This window comes from Chinchilla lanigera, unplaced genomic scaffold (assembly GCF_000276665.1).
Source record: "Chinchilla lanigera isolate Chin_1 unplaced genomic scaffold, ChiLan1.0 scaffold00006, whole genome shotgun sequence".
NCBI classification, from domain to species: Eukaryota; Metazoa; Chordata; class Mammalia; order Rodentia; family Chinchillidae; genus Chinchilla; species Chinchilla lanigera.
In genome coordinates this window covers 29784004-29798647 of record NW_004955407.1, presented here as the reverse complement: position 1 = coordinate 29798647, position 14644 = coordinate 29784004, and the positions used below count along the sequence as shown (strand labels likewise).

The following is a 14644-nucleotide window of genomic DNA, read 5'->3' as shown; positions in this document are numbered from 1 at the left end:
TAGAGTTCATTTTTCTTAACATATCAGTTATAATTAAAGATAATAATTCTCAGATCTTTCCTATATAGAGTTATATAGTTAAATTTTCATTCAGTGGATCTTATATAGGGTTTGACATAATTGACTTTTAATCAAAGGAAGGAAAACAAATTATACTAAAAGTAATTCATGGAAGATTCCATGTTATAATTTATCACTTCACCATTGTTTACTTAGGATCAGAGTAAATATCATGAACTTGAAAGTTATGGAGATGTTGGTGGTACTTCCTTCTTCTTCAGAGAGCAGCATGGATCAACTGTTCTAGCAGCCTCTCTCTGAATCTACCATCACGTTCATGACAAAGGACAAGTTGGCCTCTTGTTCTTCTCAGGGACAGTAAGGCTGGCCCATTTTGTAAGACTTGGGACTCTTTGGATAGGGGACTTGCTGAAATATTTTTAGCAATTTCTTCTGACACCATTGTCTGCATTCCATTTCCTCTGTCCTTTACTGAGATCAGACCTACTCACTGTATAGCAAGGTGGCTCTTTCAGACCTCTTCAACTGCCTTCCCATTTTGCTTCACTAGTATTTTCAGCAACAAATCCCTTTCCTGGCTAATCCCATTTGGAAGTGGTTTTTCAAAGGATACCTACTGAGTATATACTTTGGTAAGATTTGTTTAAAGGCAGTGGTAACTTCAGCTTTCTGTTTTTTTTTGTTGTTGTTGTTTTTTCTCCGGTACTGGGAACCGAACTCATGCCCTTGCGCTTGCCAGGCAAGCGCTTTTGCCGCTGAGCTAAATCCCCAGCCCCCCAGCTTTCTGTTTTGAATAGTGAATTTTACATGCTTTTCTCAAACTTTTTGGAAGTCCTTCTTTGTGTTTCCAATCAAATCTTCTGTTTATATTCCCATAACTAGCCATATTTTCATAAGCTAGAATTTTATTCATCTGAGCTTCTTAATGGCAGAAAATGTGTATCGTTGTTTAGCACAATGTCTGGTTAATAATAGGAACTCAATAAATAGTTCTCAATCTGTTCTCCTACTGTGTGTTAATGTACTCATTAGGAAAGAAGTGTCTCTCAAGATATATGAGATACGCGGTATATTTTAAATTCCTTCTTAAGTTCTTATTTTCTGCCCAAGACAACATTAACTAAATACATAAATCAGAAAACACAAAACACGAAACTGGACACAGTTAAAATTATTGTATGTATTCAATAACTGTTTCACATAGGAAAATAGAATGCCAGAATTCATGGTACAGAAAAAGTTTATTTAAATATATATGAGTGAAAAGGGAATAACAACAGAATTTCTGAGTGACAGTAATAGAAGTGATTTTAAGCAATGGCATAAGAATTAAATTCTAGCTATTGCCCTGATGAAAGGATAAAGTTCTATCAGATGCAGAACTGAGCATGAGAATGTGGAGAATATTCAGTAAATTGATCCAAAAAAGCGAGAGACGAGAAGGCTGATTTTTGGAAACCAGTTTACTGGAAACTTCTGGTAGAAGAGTAAGCTGGGCGGTAGAAGCTAGATCCATATCCCAGATACTGATAGCTAGTGTTTCTACGATCAAAAGATCCAAAGCCAATGTTGCCATAGCCAAGGGATCCAATGAAATTTGTCTGGCAAGGACTGGAGGAGATGAAATTATTTGGGCGGACAAAAGATGTTTGGAAGGATCTGGTCCCAGTACAGGATGCCTGGCTGTTGATGGGCTTGCAAAAGCTCTCCTGTTGTCCTCCATAGCCAGAGAAGCCCAGCTGGTAGGTCTTTGGAGGGATGATTACATTGCTGGGGTAGACAGAATTATAGGTGGAAATTGAAGGCCTCAGGAAACCTCCAAGGGATGAGGAGGAGAAATTTCCAGAGCTGAAGTTGTAAGACATGTTGTCAAGACACCTGAGTTCAGCTGGAGTACAGGAAGAAGTGTGTGAGTATGACTGAGATCATCCAAACTGGGTACTTATATACCTTAGAAATGGGTGTAATCACATTCTCATCTTAATGAGAATATTTAATTAGGCTTCAGTAAAATAAAATTCATTAACCTTCAAAGACCTTTTTTATGAATGCAGACTTTTAATTGAAATAATTTCATTAATTGTCCAAAGCAATTGTTCACGGGAAAAAATAAAATGCCTATCTCAATCATCTACCTTGGGTAGAATAAAAACTACCACAATTGTATCTGTATGAGTGAAGTTTTATTTACTCTGTCATTTAAGATATTAGATCAAAAGGAATAACACTTTGAGAATTCTGTTGTGTTTAAAGCTCTGACATGTACTTTTTAGGAGATAATTACATTACGCTAAGTTTAAGAACCCAACTGAGCACAAAAAATAAATTCTCCTTATATTTTCTTTCTCCCAACTCTTGTGCATTTTATGAAGAAAAGCACATCTTAATTGACAGAAATGCTAAGTGAGTAGACAGTAAGTCTGGGTTTAGTTTCCTTATAACACAAATAGCCGAAATACTTTTGCATATATGCTTAAGAATGAACCATCCAAAGACTGAGGAATGCGTGCTTTCAAGATAACATTGTAATTCCCTTCCCCACTTTCTTCCTTTGTTGTTGCCATGATGGCAAACCCAGCATCTTGTGCATGCTAAGTAAGTGCTTTGCTGCAGAGTTTCAGCTCCTGTTGCTAGTTTCTTGGTGAAAGTAATCATTAGGTACAGCAAACATGTACTGATAAAAATACAAAATTAAATAAAATAAATCAAAATGAAATCCTCCAAATCTGATTCTTGAAACAATGTCAGCAGTAAGTTCAACATACTTGCTTAGCAAATGCCCCATGTCCATAAAGTTTCAGTATTCTTTCTTGGAGTTGATGCTATTGAGGGTAAAATAATATGCAGTATACAGAAAGAGTGGAAGAATCAAGGATCTGGAAAATTCAGAGTTACAAATAACAAATTAAAATGTGAGTGAGAAAGGGTATCAAAACAGATGGTAATGTGAAATAGAAAATGAATGCCTTTGGGATATCTGAAGGCCTACATTTGTTAAGTGATATACACAAGCTTCACAAAAGATTATGTGGTATGAAGACTTTGTGGACTTTCCTATAAAATTTGTCTTAGCAAACTAAGCAAACTAAGTAGAGGTAACGTATAACTCTAAGAAATGGTTTAAACACATTTGAGCATAGACAAAATTCTTAAACTACTCATCTTTAAAACTGACAAACTGTATAATGAAAATGAGTCAAAATTCATTCTAAGAAGAATTAGGACTATTAAGTAGAAGATTTAAGGAAAGTCTAAAATGATCTGCTTTGATAGACAATAAGATTTCCATCCAGGGTTCTGAGAATATTTGATGAGACTTCTGTAAATGGATCAGATTACATCAGTCAGACGCAAGGCTAGAAACTTTTGCCAAACTCTCTTTCAAATTGTTGATTTTATCAGCCTGAACATTTTGAGTTGACAAACTGTTCTCCAATCATATTTCATCTGTTAAGTAACACAGCATGTCCTCTGTTTCTGAAATAAACCATTTGTGTTTATTAGGGCTCTTAATTATAAGTAACTGGAACATTGTAACAGTTTCCAAACCTTCCTGTTTTGTTTGTCAATAAATCATTGAACATCAACCACCACTAAATATTTAATTCAGGTCAATTGAATTTCCTTGCTTGTTTCAATGTCATCTGTTCTTATGTAAAACATTTTGCTAGAAAAATATTCTGTGAGATCAGATATTATGTAACCTTGAACATTCTTTTCTGAAAACAGAAAACAAATGATTTGCATCCAAATACCTTTGCCCAGAGAGGAAAGAAGATGCTTTTCTATGACACAAACAAATCAAACAGCACAGAACCACAGAAGAGAAACCTCAGTATCCACTTCTCTTGCAGGCATCAGTCTTCATTACTTTATATCACAGTATTGGAACACAGATCTTGAAATAATAAAACATAGGATCCTTATTTTTGAAAAATTGTAATATTTATCAGAAGCACATGAAAACAACTTCGGTCAAAGTGATGTGTTGTTTCCTTAGGCAGAGGAAGAATCTCCTTAAAATGCTTTCTTTGGCCCAGCACTTCAAGGCATTTACTCTATTTTTTTTAGAACAAGAATATCTTCCAAATTCTAGGAAATACTTCCAGTGGAAAACACTATTTAAAGATAGAAATACATTGTGGACTTTTCCACATGTTTTCTTCTCTTTCTCTCTTTTTTCTTTTTTTGGCTTTTTCAATATATTAGACGAGTAATCTCTAATACTTCAAAATAGCATAAAACAATTTACAGTATTTAGCTCATAGAACAGTAAAGACACAAAGAAAAGCTAAGACTGGCCCTTAGAAACCCCCATACAGTTTCAAACATCAGTACAAAAGAAGAGAACCCCTGAGTTAATTTTTCATAAATTCATTTAGATTGTGGACCAGTTAAAATAGGAATCTGTATACAACTTGCATATCAATGCTTCTGCTTTCGGGGGGGACACTATTCATTTAGTGAGTTTGCCACTTTGAAGCGAAAATCGACTATGAATAGATCAGTTAACAACTTTGCTAGCCAGATGGCAACAATTTTGAGGCAGATTGTGAAACTGGTATCAATTATTTTTAATTAGGCAGCTTCCCTCTGCCCAAACACTATCTGCCTCCGAAGCAATTCTCTGAGTGATCCAAAGGGTGACCTCTGCTAAGGGAAGATGAATAATGGCTTTGAAGATTCAACACTATTGCTTGAATTCCAAAGTCACGAACATTACCACGCTTTCTTGTTGTAAAACCACAAAAACTAAGTATGGATGACTATAATGATCTTTTCAATTCAATTAGAAACAGCCAGTAACTTGTTTTCATGAGCCATGGGGATGACACACCCAAGGGTAAGGGTATATAAATGCCCCAGCCCAAGGAGCAACATTCAAATTCAGAACATCGTCTTCTAGAGTACCTTCTCCTGTCAACATGTCCTACAGCTGCTCTTCTGGAAACTTCTCCTCCCGCTCTTTTGGGGGCTACCTGCAATACCCACGCCCCTCCTGCGGCTCTTCGTATCCTGGCAAGCTGATCTACAGCACTGATCTTCAAACTCCCATCACCTACCAGCTGGACTCCCCTGTCCACAGCGGATGTCAGGAAACCTTCTATGAGCCCACCAGCTGCCAGAGGTCCTTTGTGGTGTCCAGGCCCTGCCAGACATCCTGCTACCGCCCGAAGATCTCCACCTTGGGCAATACCTGCCAGACAACTTTCTCAGGATCTCTCGGCTTTGGGTCTAGGGGCTTCCAATCTTTTGGCTGTGGCTCCCCTTCACTGGGCTTTGGATCTACTGGTTTCCAATCAGTGGGCTATAGACCCCACACTTTCTCATCCTTAAATTGTGGATCCAACTTTTACCGCCCAACCTACTTTTCTTCTAGAAGCTTCCAGTCTACTTCTTTCCAACCTACCTGTAGATCTGGCTTCTATTAGCCATATATTTTAGGAATCAGAATTTTAGGCATAATTCCTATTATCATAAGATTAATACTATCTCTTGATCGCCTATCTTCATTAGCTAGACGTTAGTCTTCCACTTTTACTCTCATGGATTTGGAGTGATTGGAATTCCAGGAATAGGAAAATATATTCATTGGAAAGATACCCAAATTGTTCTGCTATCCTTATATAACTATGCAATAGCTGAAGTAGATTTTTTTCTTAATGTATCTTCTTATTATTTTCCCTAGCACATTTGTCTTAAGTTTTACAGTGAAAAATGTTATACACTTAAATAAAACTATTACTTGAACTTTATATGTATTGGGTTTTTTTCTGGTCTTAAAAACTGCTTCTAAATATCTGCCTGAGATTTTCTGTATCGTATAATTATCATTAAAGAACCTGAAAAGAATGAATTCATACATTTTTATTTGCAATGTTTTTATTGTTTGTGTTAACTCCACGAATATCTTCACATAATAAAATGAAAAATACGCATTTTTAAGACAACAAATGAACTTAAAATGATAGCTCTTTGTTAAACAGTTGTAAACATGATGATAATAATTTAGAAGAAATATGAATTTGAGTGTAAGGCATTATTTTGAAGGAATAGTCCTCTTTTGAAATATATACAAAACTGGAGCTTGAATACCCAGTAATACGTTAGATATTAGTGAGTTGGATTTGGTGGAGAGTCCAGTTCCCATACCCTTACTCTAGGGCAAAAATTAAAGTCTTTTCATAAAATCTCTAAAATATTTATTAGCAATCAGGTCAAACATTTTGAATATAATTGTTCTATAATCTGATGAAATCTGAATGTGTGCTTATGCTTTCATTGTTTATTTAATAGCTCTTTTTTGAAAGACAAAAGAAAACTTTTCAAAACCAATGGAAATATTCTCTTGTTGCAGGATTCAGCTAAATATAAGTCAGGGAAAACACTGTTAAAGACAGATGAGTTACATTCTTACTCACAGGATCACGATATGTCTTGGTTTATTCTTTTTTGTTTCAACAGCCAGTGGCATCAGGCAATAGACCTGGAGTTTTACTCTTTGGTAGTAACCAAGAGTCTCATAAGTGATGATTGCTTCAGGGGTCTCTGCTTTACTTTTTCCACGCATTCATCTAGTGGTGTAAAAGGAGCTTGTACAGTGAAAATATTTTTCTTTAAACCACTGTCAAAACCTAAAGGAGATTAAACATCCCTCCCAATTGTCACTTTTCTTTCAACCTACAGAAAGATCACATATACAACAAATTACACTCAACGACAAGGTATTGGAGACTCTACACTTCTACACTTTAAACAAACGACCCTTGTGGTGGCCCCTTTGGTCTAGTCAGCAGTGCCCATTCCAACCCCAGAGAGACACAGCACTCTCTCCTAACCCACCAGCAGGTGGAGGTCGCGGGAAATTTGAGAGTCACTGGTTAGGTGTACATAGAATATGGGCACCTAAGTGGTGAAAGTGGTTCTGCCTCTGAGAATATGAACGGTGATCTGAATGCTTTTGCCACAGTGCTTTGGGCATATATTGTTTAAATAATCCATTGTTTATTTTATTGTTTGAGAGGAGTACTTCTTTTGTAAAAATTGATCCTTTTATAAACAATACCTGAGGAAGAGTTCATTTGACTGGGGTAAAAAATAAGCACCACAATTACTAAAACAAGCTAACAAGTTGAGGGTGAGTACCTAATCCACTTAGTAATTCAATGATGTTTATTTTTCACATGAGAGTATGTGATACTACTAATCCCATGAAAATGACTAATCTTACTGAGGATGTAGCAGTATCTACTTCAAAGAAAGGTCATGAAGAACTGCTTCCAAGGTGATTATCTGGGGCTGGGGATTTAACTCAGCGGCACAGCCCCTGCCTGACAAGCCCAAGGTTGTGAGTTCAACTCCCGGTACTGGAAAAAAAACAAAAAGAAAAAACAAAAACCAAAGGTGGTTATATATAATTAGCAGTTGCAAAAGAGTATGTTACCGTGTTACTGTGACCCAAAAACTTTCATTTAGGTTAAGGAATAGTTTGAAATCATTTTCATTAATGTTAACTCCTAAGTTTTCTTGTGCATGTACACAAAAAAAGAATAGTGATGATATTCTATTAACAGAGAAAAACTTCTCACTAAGGTAAAATAAAGTTAGTTTCATATCAGAATTGTCAAGTGTCTCAACTATAAAATCAATTCCAACGATTTGATTTCTTTACTTGGTTGAAAGAAACTGAATAAAGCTACAGAGCTTTGAGAATTTTTAACAGTGCTAAATGTAACATTTTTTTTAAAAAGTTCAACAGTGAGGATACAATTTTTGGTTGTCTCAGTAATAGGAATCACAAATTTTGTTGAAGATTGACATCATGGGAAAGACAATAAAGTAATAATCAAATGAAGAAATACACTTTCAATTGTGTTAAATACGACTCACTACTGATTATCCAAGTAAGTTTCCATGTTCTACCAATTAACATGCAAAGTATCATTTCAAAAATGTAAAATTAAAAAATTCTCTATATTGTAAATTATGTTAGTAGTCAGTGCTTTTCCTTACCTTGTCAATCAGAGATTTTACTTCTATCCATTGTCTTCTTACCTTTAAACGCTCATTTTGTGGATTTTTGAGTCACGAGTGTTATTTGATAAAGGAAAGCATATTTACAGAGCTTTCTTCTATCATTTGTTTGAAGTATATATTCTTTCACAATAGATCTTTTTCTCATTCCTTAGTCTATTTCTGCACCCATCATGGTATTTACCCAAAGACTGTTTCATGATTTTTCTCTGACTGGCCACACTCTCCTTCAGTCTTATTCACCAAAATGGGATCTAGGCTATAGTATAGTGCGATATCACCAGAGCTTGGCAGTTTCACTACTCTTCCTCATATTTTTCAATACCATTTTTAAAAGGGCATAGTATTTACCATCTATAGTAGTAAATCTGAATAAGCTGATAGTAATAATGATAACTTAAGTTAATAACATAAAAATGTGCCATAGAACATGGTTTCTCTGTCATTTGATACAATTGCTAATACAAATGCTTATGAAATAAATCGTGTTAACTTCCTTGGAGCTCTTGCCCTGAGCTAAAGTTTTTATTTTTATTTTTTGTTGTGCACAGTACACAGGAAAAATGCATTAGGCTAATGAAATACATATAATAATAATGATAATAATCAGGAGAAGCAATTTCCATAACACAGAACTGAAGAATAGCGGTTATATATTCAAAGTAAATAAATAAAAAGTTCAGGAAAGAGCAACAAGACTAGATTCACATAGGAGTTCAAATTTTTCTATGTTTTTTTTCGGTACCAGGAATCAAACTCAGGACCTTACACTTGCCAGGCAGGCACTTGTGTTGCTGAGCTACATCCCCGGCCCACTTCTAGGTCTTTAATCAATAAAAGGTTTGAAAAATTTCCAGTCCTTTTTAAGCCTACTTTTCCTCATTTCTGTAAAGGTCCATAGTTTACAGTCTTTATTTATTTCATGGGGGTGGTTGAATGTCACTTGAAAATTGCATATCTTGTATGCTGCGATCCCAGGGAAAGCTGTGGTAATTTTACAAAGATTTCAACTACTGCTGTGTGAACAGCATTCCCCAAAGTATATATAACATTTCTTTGACTCTTGCCAGGGGTCACACTAGAATAAATAAGGGTCCTGCCCTGATTCCACTGTTACACAGTTATGAGGTTGCATAAAATTATACTTCTTAGATGCTTTTCAAACAGTGAAAGGTAGAAGCTAATGAGGAAATGCTTGTTGCTCTTCATCAGATCCTAGGGTGGACGATTACACGTCATTCTGCATGCTCCTAAAATGTCCGGTATTGAATTTCAGCTGCTCTTATCAAATGATCTAAAAATATAGCCTTTTTTATTTTCTTCTTTGATTCTTTTACCTTCTATGATCTCATATTTTGTTCCTGGGGTCCTGTGCTAAGTAAATGGTATCTGTCTTTGATTTTTTAGCTCTGCATCCAAGTCTTTGATTTTAGCTCTGCTTTAGGTACTAAATATAGACTGATGAATAAAATGTTTGCTCAATACTGAGGTAAAGGTGTGTTGCTCTTAGCTTCACCGAACTTGTGCTTGGAAAAGCACCATGAGGTTACCCAGACATACACCATAAAGCTAGCCAGTTCCATCTAAGATCATTGTGATTCTTTGTGCCTGTGGTCTGGAGACAATGCTTCAGGAGACCATAGCGGCAGGAGGCAGGGATTCTGGCAATTATATCAACCAAGAAAGGGTAAAGTCTCTACCCTTATTTTTGTCTGGAATGAAAACCTACAAACCTCAAATACTAGATCTTTGTATGTATTTGCCTAAATATTCAGCTCACCTTCATTTCCAGTGTCTAAAACTTTCCTTATCTTTCTGTGTCAGGAGAAATGTGTGTTCTTCAGTCTCAGGCAATTTTCATTGTTATTGTGATGACTGTACACACACAAGCAATGGTTACACAAACGTTATTACTGCTGGTAGAGTACATGCCCAACACAGACAGATATTTGCTCAAATCAAATTTTGTGTTTGCAAAACCTAGTTACAGGGTCTCATTGATCTTGATTATATAAAGCTATAGCAAAGATAATAATAATATGAACATCATATTTAATTGCTAGATTACATAATTTTATTAGATCAGATTTTATCTTTCAATTTTTTGGATGAAAATGTAAAGCTGTTGAGGAAAGAAGGAAAAGATAGTATAAGTGGTAGGAAGGAAAACAGAGGCAGTATTGAGTGTAAAATGTGAACTCAATACTCATAGGATATTGGCACTTAACAAGTGAATCCATAAAAGCCAGAGCCACAGGTTGGTCTGTAACAAGGAGACTGGAAGGTTCTGGAAGTTAAGAAATTTGGACGGCAGAACCCAGACCCATAACCAAGAGAAGGGAAGGCACGGACTCCATAACCCACGGATCCAAAGCCACTGGAGCCACAGCCTGAGGAGTAGCAGCTCCTTGACCTAGAGCCCAGGGAGTGGCAGCTGCTGGACCCAAAGCCCAGAGATCTGGAGTAAATCTTCCGGCAGGGGCTGCGCCTGTAGCGGTAGCAGGACGTCTGGCAGGGGCTGGACACCACACAGGACCTCTGGCAGCTGCTGGGCTCACAGAAGTTCTCCTGACAGCCACTGAAGAGAGAGGAGCCCAGCTGGTAGTTGATGGGAGACTGGAGATCAGTGCTGTAGACAAGGTTGCTGGGGTAGGAAGAGCCACAGGAGAAGCGTGGGTATTGCAGGTAGCTCCCAAAGGAGCGGGAGGAGAAGTTTCCGGAGGAGCAGCCGTAGGTCATGTTTCGATGAGGTGTGAGTTCAGCTGAGTGGAACTGAGAAGGCTGTGAGATTTCATGTTACCTTCTGGACAGGAGCATTTATATACACTCAGAATCACGGGTGGTACCCAGCAGGGTCAACCCCCACATACTCATACTCTGTTGTTTACAAATGCTTCACTCAGTAGTCTCTTCCTAATTGCAGTTGCATTTGAATAGTTTTCCACATAGTATATTTATGGGCTCTATAAAACTATTGTTACCAAGAAATCCAGTGAACCCCTCCTATGTCAAAAATGCTATGACTATTTTATATTGTTGCCTATTTCATCATAGCAAGGGAAGCCCTTCCTAATTCACTCTTATGATGCCTGCCTTGTTTCCTATGTATTTACATTTGGCTTTACTGATGAGATTTTTTTCTGAAAACTGAAGAATAAGATAATATTAAGTTTTGAGGTATAGTTGATCTGTTTCTGTCCAGATGGGAGCTTCTATCAAAACAATCCACTTTGTCACCATGCATTCCCATGTTCTGAAATTACTTTATGGCAATGTAACATGACATTGGTATAAAAGTAATACATCAAGTACTAAAGTTGCATAATGTGCCTCACAATCACCAAGATACCAAAGCTAGAAAGAAGAAAAGAAACTATGGGGGAGATGTCTAGAGACTTGAAAAGATCTTGATGTACACACAAAGGAAAGGTAACCATGAAGGCCAGAACTGACACATTTCCTGAGAAATCAATCTGGGTCCATCCTTCCACAGCCAAAAGCTATCACATAGAGGAAACAATTCAACAACTGCAAATGATAAGGCTCAGGAATTTCAGATTGTTTTTCTGTTGAACTCTTTGTCTTGTCCCAATGGCTCCATAATCAAAACTTTGAAAACTTAGTCTATTTTAGGAATTTTGATATATTTTGCTTTTATCTGATATTGATATATATGCCCCTTGAAGATGTGTCCAGCCTCTCAAGGTGGGAGTTTCCAAGGATTCTCTGCCAATAGCCAGATTCACTGGAATTTTTCTGTTTAAATGTGCAGTTTCTTTCCTTGTTCTATTTTCCCTGGCAGAGTAGATGAATATTTCTCTGAATATTTTTCTATTTCCTCTGTCTAAGCACCTCCTCTTTTTTTTCTTTTTTTCCTTTGTGTAAGTTTGAGGTTAATTTTGGCTTTGTTTCTTAGTTGGTTCATTATTTTTATGGTGTGTTGGTTGATTTACCTCAGGAAACATACAGATTCAGTGTTGAAGAGGAAGTTTGAAACTGATAATGTTCTTAGAGCATTATCAGATGCTTCTGTATTCACTTAGAAAATATTCTGAGATAAGGTATAACTTAAATTAAATTCAAGGCCAAAAGTCATAACTGGTGGAAACAGTTTTGTATTTTATTTTCTATTAAAATCTAATAAAATAAATGTTTAAAACTGTCAGATGCATGGAAATATTTAAAAAGTGTGTAATGTTGCCCTTCAGTAAAGAAGAATGATGAGGAAAGAAGTAAACACACCTATTCAAATAGCTATTGCGTGACTACTTTCTGTTTTTCAAGAACAGAGCTTCTGCCTTTTTATTTTGTGCCATAGTAAATAGGTTAAGTTTCCCATCAATATGATACTGTAGATACCATTCTTTGTTCAGTTTGGTTGCTGTTGTTTCATATATAACTTGCTAGAAAAATCTTGAAGACAAATATTTAAGAGTTAAATGGGAAGACTGAGTTTGTAAGGCAAAATGTAGATTTTTTTTCTTTTCAGTTACTCCATTTTCCTTTGCCAAAGACCCTTTTCTGAGCCAATTACATTGGAGAGGGATCTTTCCCTTCCCTTTGTCTCTAAGTCTCTAAATCTTTGTCTACATTGTCTGGAGATAAAAATTTGTAAAGGTAGTGCCTTTGAAATGAATTCATCTCAGAGACTGTAGTGTTTCTTCTGTATGATATATACCTACATCGTTGCTTCTGTGGGATTGTTTATCAATAATCAAAAATTATTGTATTTCACATTAAATTCATAACTTAGAGCTATATATATAGAAACGTCTCATCTTTCCACTTTTATCTTGGTATAACTAGGCTGTACAAAGAATGCTTTTAGGTGTTTGAGGTCTGCTTCCAGTAAAGTCCCACCTAAATTTGAACATCACAATTTTTGATACCTACCTACTTCTCAGTGCCAAATTACTAGCTATGGATCTTGTTTTTATCAAGAATTTAGATTAGAACCTCACAGGATAATATTTAAAATATAAAGATTCTCATTCATCACTACATGTTAGCAGTTATTAGCCAAAAATTATTTTTTAATTATTTAACATAAAGTTAGAAAGTTTTTGAATTCCACATTCTCAAATATGACAAGATTTTTTTTTCTTAAATGTGTCACATGCAATACTGAAGTACATTTATCCCTGTGATATAACTTTGCTATTTCCCTAGGGATCTTTTCATTACAATTTTATAAGGTGGGTAAACATTAAAGGTTATTCAATAAACATATTAATGAGGCCTCCAAGCACATTTTATTCTATAAATTATTCAAAAATTTTTGAAAATCTAGATTCAAAAACAAGCTACTTGGGGGCTGGGGATTTAGCTCAGTGGCACAGCACCTGCCTGGTAAGCACAAGGTTGTAAGTTTGATTCCCAGTAACAGAAAAAAAAAAAAAATCCCAAGCTATTTATTTGGGAGGTGAGGGGAAGTGATCCCAACAAATACCTATAGAGAGGCAAAATATGCCAACAAATGAAAAGAATACAAGGCAGGAAGCATTATTTAACCAGCTACCATGACAGGCAACTGGAGGTCAGTTCTAGTGCAGAACCCTTTACAGGGGCTCAGCCACCATGCTTTACAGAAGTGAAAACATCCATAGGTAGAAAGTTACAGCATCTCCCAGCAGCTAGTCTTCACCATGTATGTATGACTACCCCACGGGATAATGCAGGGTATTGTTAGCTGCTAGTGGGGAGAATGCCACTTTGAACAGCATAGATAGATAGAATACAGATGGAAGGAAATCACATGATGTCTATAAGGATAAAATGAGATGGAAAAGCAGAACCATGTGAAAACATGAGTTACAACCACATAGAGGCCCAGTAGATACAGAAGATAAAAATGGCAGATAGGTTTAAAAAGACAAGCTGGATACTCATGCCTACAGTATTTGAATTTGGTGAACTTTGACATCTACTGTGATATGTAAAAGCTACTGTAAAAGACTTGAAAATGGTTCTCTTCATCAAAGTTACTTTTTTTTTTTTTTTTTTGATTTTTGGTTTTTCTCCAGTACCGGGAACCGAACTCATGACCTTGCGCTTGCCAGGTAGGCGCTTTGCCGCTGAGCTAAATCCCCAGCCCCCGAAGTTACTTATTGATTGGAGTCATTTGTATATATTTTAAAATTAACAAATCTTTCAAAATCTATATAAACTATCAATTATATATTGCTTAAAATATTGCACCAGTGGTGGGGAGCACCGGTCTTCTGACTGGCTCACTTCCTGCCTCTTAGGCGCCTGGAAGGAGGGCCCCTGGCGCAGGGTAAGCCAGGCGGCAGTGATCGCTGTTGAGCGCCGGCCCTCAGGCCGGCCACCATCGCTTGATTGAGAACTACCATGAAACAGAGAAACAATGACACAACTGGCCCACCATGCACCAGTCGCAGATGCCCACCCACGGACGTGTGTGAACCATTCAAACATGGAGAAACCCCTGGGAATACGTGCCATACAATGGGCCACTCTTGCTCGTGCCATTGAGAACCAGAAAGGTCCAGAGTCAGTGGAGGAGCAGCTGCTGAACAAGGACTCAGAGAACATGAGAATGCAGACTAAGCCCGAGGAGTCAGAGGTC

General features: G+C 36.7%; 3 protein-coding genes across 3 annotated transcripts; 1 reads left to right on the top strand and 2 right to left on the bottom strand.

The window, feature by feature from the left end:
• Positions 1 to 1484: 1484 nt before the first annotated feature.
• LOC102003944 (keratin-associated protein 15-1-like) lies at positions 1485 to 1886 on the bottom strand. The gene has a single exon (XM_005375632.1). The coding sequence runs from the start codon at positions 1884 to 1886 to the stop codon at positions 1485 to 1487; it is 402 nt and encodes a 133-aa protein (XP_005375689.1).
• Positions 1887 to 4938: 3052 nt separating this feature from the next.
• LOC102003620 (keratin-associated protein 14-like) lies at positions 4939 to 5848 on the top strand. The gene has a single exon (XM_005375631.1). It carries the CDS (start codon positions 4947 to 4949, stop codon positions 5451 to 5453), a length of 507 nt encoding a protein of 168 aa, XP_005375688.1. The 5' UTR covers positions 4939 to 4946; the 3' UTR covers positions 5454 to 5848.
• Positions 5849 to 10278: 4430 nt separating this feature from the next.
• LOC102003315 (keratin-associated protein 13-1-like) lies at positions 10279 to 10836 on the bottom strand. Its single transcript, XM_005375630.1, has one exon. It carries the CDS (start codon positions 10792 to 10794, stop codon positions 10279 to 10281), a length of 516 nt encoding a protein of 171 aa, XP_005375687.1. The 5' UTR covers positions 10795 to 10836.
• Between the last annotated feature and the right edge of the window lie 3808 nt (positions 10837 to 14644).

Excerpts from the sequence above, each read along its gene's own strand:
- LOC102003944 (XM_005375632.1), bottom strand. The coding sequence starts at position 1,886 with ATGTCTTACAACTTCAGCTCTGGAAATTTCTCCTCCTCATCCCTTGGA.
- LOC102003315 (XM_005375630.1), bottom strand. The coding sequence starts at position 10,794 with ATGACCTACGGCTGCTCCTCCGGAAACTTCTCCTCCCGCTCCTTTGGG.
- LOC102003620 (XM_005375631.1), top strand. The coding sequence starts at position 4,947 with ATGTCCTACAGCTGCTCTTCTGGAAACTTCTCCTCCCGCTCTTTTGGG.